We start from the raw sequence: 4594 nt of genomic DNA on the forward strand, positions 1-4594 counted from the left end.
TCTCTCTCTCTCTCTCTCTCTCTCTCTCTCTCTCTCTCTCTCTCTCTCTCTCTCTCTCTCTCTCTCTCTCCCTCCCTCTCTCCTCTCTCTCTCTCTCTCTCGCTCGCTCTCTCTCTCTCTCTCTCTCTCTCTCTCTGTCTCTCTCTCTCCGTACACCTCTCGGTCCCAAAACCATCAGTCACTCACTCGGGCAGTTCTCTCCCCATTCTTCTTCCCTTTCCTCATACTCTCCCCTCCCCCATTTCCCCCTCTCTCGCTCTCTCGCACATATCTCACCTTTCCCTGTTGCAGACGTCGCTTGACAAGCTTCGAGCAGTTGATGTTCACGGCACCGTCGATGTGGAACGTATTGTACTCGAGGAACGTCCGACTGTCGATCAACAACACCTGCGGAACAACACAACGTTAGTTCTCCGATGTTCCGATGATCCGGCCGTTCAGATGCGGTGTTCCGTGATGGAAACGTTGCCCGCCTGTTTGCCAGTGCCTTCCCCATCAACAATTGCATCGAAAACATCCTCGTGAGAAGGTTTTCCCTCTTTTTGACTGGGGGAGGAGGCTACAATTAAAACACACATGACTGCGTGCACGATGAGTGATTGCTTCAATATACGTAATAGTTAGGTTTCAAGCAGTGCCGGCCCAGTGGGTAGATTGGCAGAGGGGGTGAGGATTACAGCCACATAATCGTCATCAGCCCCTCAAAACCACATCAAATACGTAACCATAGCGCGTCTACAAAAGCAGTGTTTCCAGACAAGTCAACTAGGCCCCCCCCCCCCATCTTTCAATCAGATTGCCACCCTTTAGAAGAAGCTTCACTTGCCCTTGAAGTACGTTTACCCCCTTCCTCTTATATAGAAATTCTAGATGATAAACTCGGGCGGTAATAACAGCTTTAATGAGGTTTGCAGGTAGCAGTAGAGTAAGGGGGAGATTACAGTGAAGGTCTCCCACATGCTAAGGTCTCGCTCGCTGATGACACATTTACATATTCCTCGAGATACGAACATTAATACGACCCTATATTAAATACTGTACCTTATAGTTATACTTCATGTGTGGGGTGGGAGTGGTGGGGTAGTAGGTAGGTGAGCAAACCCATTTCTAGTTCACAGCGCGTGTATTCGTACCACACATCAGAAGCAAATAATAGGATTTACATTAACCAGAAGTGTAAATAATCTCACAAAGAGGGATTAATGTTTACACTTGATATAACGTAACGTCGCAGTTGAAAACAAAATCATGTTAACGGCGATTCGGCGGAGCACGGAGTAATCTTTCGAGACCTCGCCACAGACGGTTCACAGCTGTTTTCAAGGCGCGAGCTGGTAAATCACTTCCCTTCTCATATACTCGCAACGTTAGACTCTAACTTAGAGGGGGTACTATCGTGTGTACTGTTGCGCAGACGTATTTTTAGCAACACCCAAATATCGAAATACTCTGCAAGGTTTTTGCGCGTGATCTTTTGCACTTTCTTCTTCTTTGAATGATATTCATCGTAACAAATACGGTTTAATTGCAAAGATCAAAGCTAGTCAAGCTATGGAATAAGAGGGGGGCACGCGCGAGAGAAGAGAAGGGGCGTAATGGAAATGAGAGCAAGAAATAGATAACACAAGATCAGTAGAGACAGTAAGAGTAAATACGTCAGAGCGGGTGAGAGCGGGAGGGACAGAGAAAGAGAAAGAGAGAGAGAGAGAGAGAGAGAGAGAGAGAGAGAGAGCTATGCTCTACACTCATGCTACTAACACTCAGGACAAGCCAGGCTGCGCGACTCATGGCAATACACACGCGCTTCTGTACAACATATATGATCGTTGTTCAATGCTTTTCTCTTTCAATGTATGGCCTTGGTCTTGATGCATGTCCGTTTCTTGGAGCCATAGCTCGCACTACGGGGCACAACTACATACGTAAGCTCTTTTAGCAGCAGCGCAGCGTGAAAAGGCGACTGCAGGGAAAACTGTAATTGTACAATGCTAATTAAAGAGAAATGTTTAGAATGCAAGGGTTCACATAACGAAACAGAACGTAGCATACGGAAACGTAACGTACTATAAGCGTGACACGCGAGGCTGTATCATGATGTAGCACGACATTCTAACGTGAGTTAACTATGAGATTGCGTAGAGAAAAAATGGTATGTGTATTTCGTAAGTTGCAGAATTTATGAGGAATGCGTGATTTTACGGGGTAGACAAAAATACGAAATGCTACTTAAATGCAATAAATACAGTAGTAGTGCAATTATTTTTTTATAGCCGAACATCATTATCATAACGTGAACGAGTAGTATAATGCCAGACAGTAAACAATAAAATAGCAATAAAAAGCGCCCAGTCACTGTTCGCGGAAGGGGGGATGTACTAGGGGGCAGCGTGGGGGTGGGGTGAGGTGGGGATCTCCGTAATCTCTCTCCTGCTACCGGTTATGACATCATCATGACCGGACCGTTGCGGCGGCGCATGCGTAGGCTGTACGTGCTGCGGGCTGGACAAAATAAGATGTAGTGTATGGTGAGGGAGAGTGTATAGTGAGGGAGAGTGTATAGTGAGTGAGAGTGTATGGGTGAGAGAGTGTGTATGGTGAGTGAGAGTGTATAGTGAGAGAGTGTACGCAAACGCACACACGCATGTACGCACTTAATCCCGCATGCGCGCACGCACGCACGCACGCATTTAATCACGCACGCACACACGCACGCACGCACGCACGCACGCACGCACGCACGCACTCACCCGCACATTACACACGTACCTACTACACGTGCATTACCCAAGCCAGCAGGAGCATATTAGCGGCGCGTGCGTGCGTGCGTGCGTGCGCGCAGAAGCGGTGGCACTCGCACATCGCCATGAATGAGTCAGCCTCGCGAGTAACCGCGCTGCTGCTGCTGCTGCTGCCCATGCTGCTGCTGGTGTTGCTGCTGGTGTTGCTGCTGCTATTGCTGCTACTACTACTGCTGCTGCTGTTGTTGTTGTTGTTGTTGCTGCTGCTGCTGCTTCTGCTACTGCTACTGCTACTGCTGTTGTTGTTGTTGTTGTTGTTGTTGTTGTTGTTGTTGTTTTTGTTGTTGTTGTTGTTGTTGCTGCTGCTGCTGCATCACCGATCGCGCCTAGCTCTTGCTAATAAACACCATCCATACCAACGACACAGCGAGACGGCGTGTCGCCGCAATGCCCGCTCGCTCTATATAGCAACAACGGACGAGGTGTGTGGAGGGGGGGGGGGCGTGCCTGCCTGCGTACGTGCGTGCGTGCGTGTGTGCGTGCGCGTGTGTGCGTGCGCGCACGTACGGCCTGATTAATGCTCGCAGCGCATGACGTAATTCCATTCATGTTCGATAATAACCGGGTGAAAAAGGGGGCAGCGTGATTGAGTGGTGCATTATCGAATAGGATGCGAGATATGAGTTTAGCGACGAGAATTAGGGCGTGTGAGGAAGAGGACCAAGAGAAGAACGAAGGTGGTTTCCAAAACTGAAACACAAAACGCCCTAACCCCCTACGCACGAACCCTCCCCCATTTTAACCCCTACCAAAGCATGACCCTCCCCACGACACCCCCTTCCGGCGTCCTACTGAAGAACAAATCCTTATCCCCTTCCAAAGTGTGAAACCCTCCCTTAAACACAACTAAAGCGCGAATCAACCACCCCTTCAACACCTACCCAAGCACGACAGGTGTACCCACCCACAGTGTCCTACCCACTCCCCCGCCCCTTATTCACTAAAAAAACACAAACCCTCCCCCAGCAGCGTCCGTAATGATCGTACGCCGCGGAAAAATCGAAGACGGAAGCCGTAAAAGCTATTTGGAGTCGCGAGTAGGGATTATCCGTGCAAATCGCTGAGGATGGCTTCGCGCTTCAGTATGGTGTCGGAGGGGGAGGGGAGGCCCCTTTCGCTCTCTCGCGCACTTTCTCTCACCCCCCCCCCCTCTCTCTCGCTGTCCTCCTTTCGCTCTCTCGCGCGCGGAGACCAATAATCGCTGCGCGGCGACACGTGACTCATGTTCTCAGGCTTTACGGGCTAAGATGCGGCGCAGCGTTCCGTGTGAGCCGTCGCCCGAGGTGCTGCGGCAGGGCCGGCGGCAGGACAGCGAGAGAGGGGGGGGGGTAGAGAAGTGCGCGAGAGAGCGAAAGGGGGAGTAAGAGAAAGTGCGCGAGTGAGGGGATTAAGGATGGGAGAGAAAGATAGAAAGATAGAAGGAGAGTGTAGTAGGAGAGATAGAAAGAACGATAGAGAGAGAGGGAGAGAGGGCGGTGAGAGAAAGTACGCGAGAGAGGGGAAGGGATGGAGCGAGAGAGCGAGCGAGAGATAAGGAAGGTAGGGAGAGAGAGGGAGAGAGAGCGATAGAGCGAGAGAGGGAGCGGGGGGAGAGATGAAGAGAGAACAAGAAAGGTTGAGCCTGAAAGAGAGAAACAGAGAGAGAGAGAGGAGGATAGATAGATAGATAGATAGATAGATAGATAGATAGATAGATAGATAGATAGATAGATAGATAGATAGATAGATAGATAGATAGATAGATAGATAGATAGATAGAGCGAGAGAGAGAGCGAGAGAGAGAGAGAGAGAGAGAG

General features: G+C 49.8%; 1 protein-coding gene across 1 annotated transcript in view; it reads right to left on the bottom strand.

Annotated features, from left to right (window-relative positions):
- The window catches only part of LOC106805753 (dual specificity protein phosphatase 16-like), a 42011-nt gene that overhangs the window by 12711 nt on the left and 24706 nt on the right, over window positions 1–4594 (bottom strand). The window contains exon 4 of the mRNA XM_014807469.1: window positions 277–387. Coding sequence (XP_014662955.1) covers window positions 277–387 — 111 coding nt within the window. The remainder of the gene's footprint in view (window positions 1–276; window positions 388–4594) is intronic.

The sequence above is a fragment of the Priapulus caudatus genome, unplaced genomic scaffold (assembly GCF_000485595.1).
Source record: "Priapulus caudatus unplaced genomic scaffold, Priapulus_caudatus-5.0.1 Scaffold126, whole genome shotgun sequence".
In the NCBI taxonomy this organism is placed as follows: Eukaryota; Metazoa; Priapulida; class Priapulimorpha; order Priapulimorphida; family Priapulidae; genus Priapulus; species Priapulus caudatus.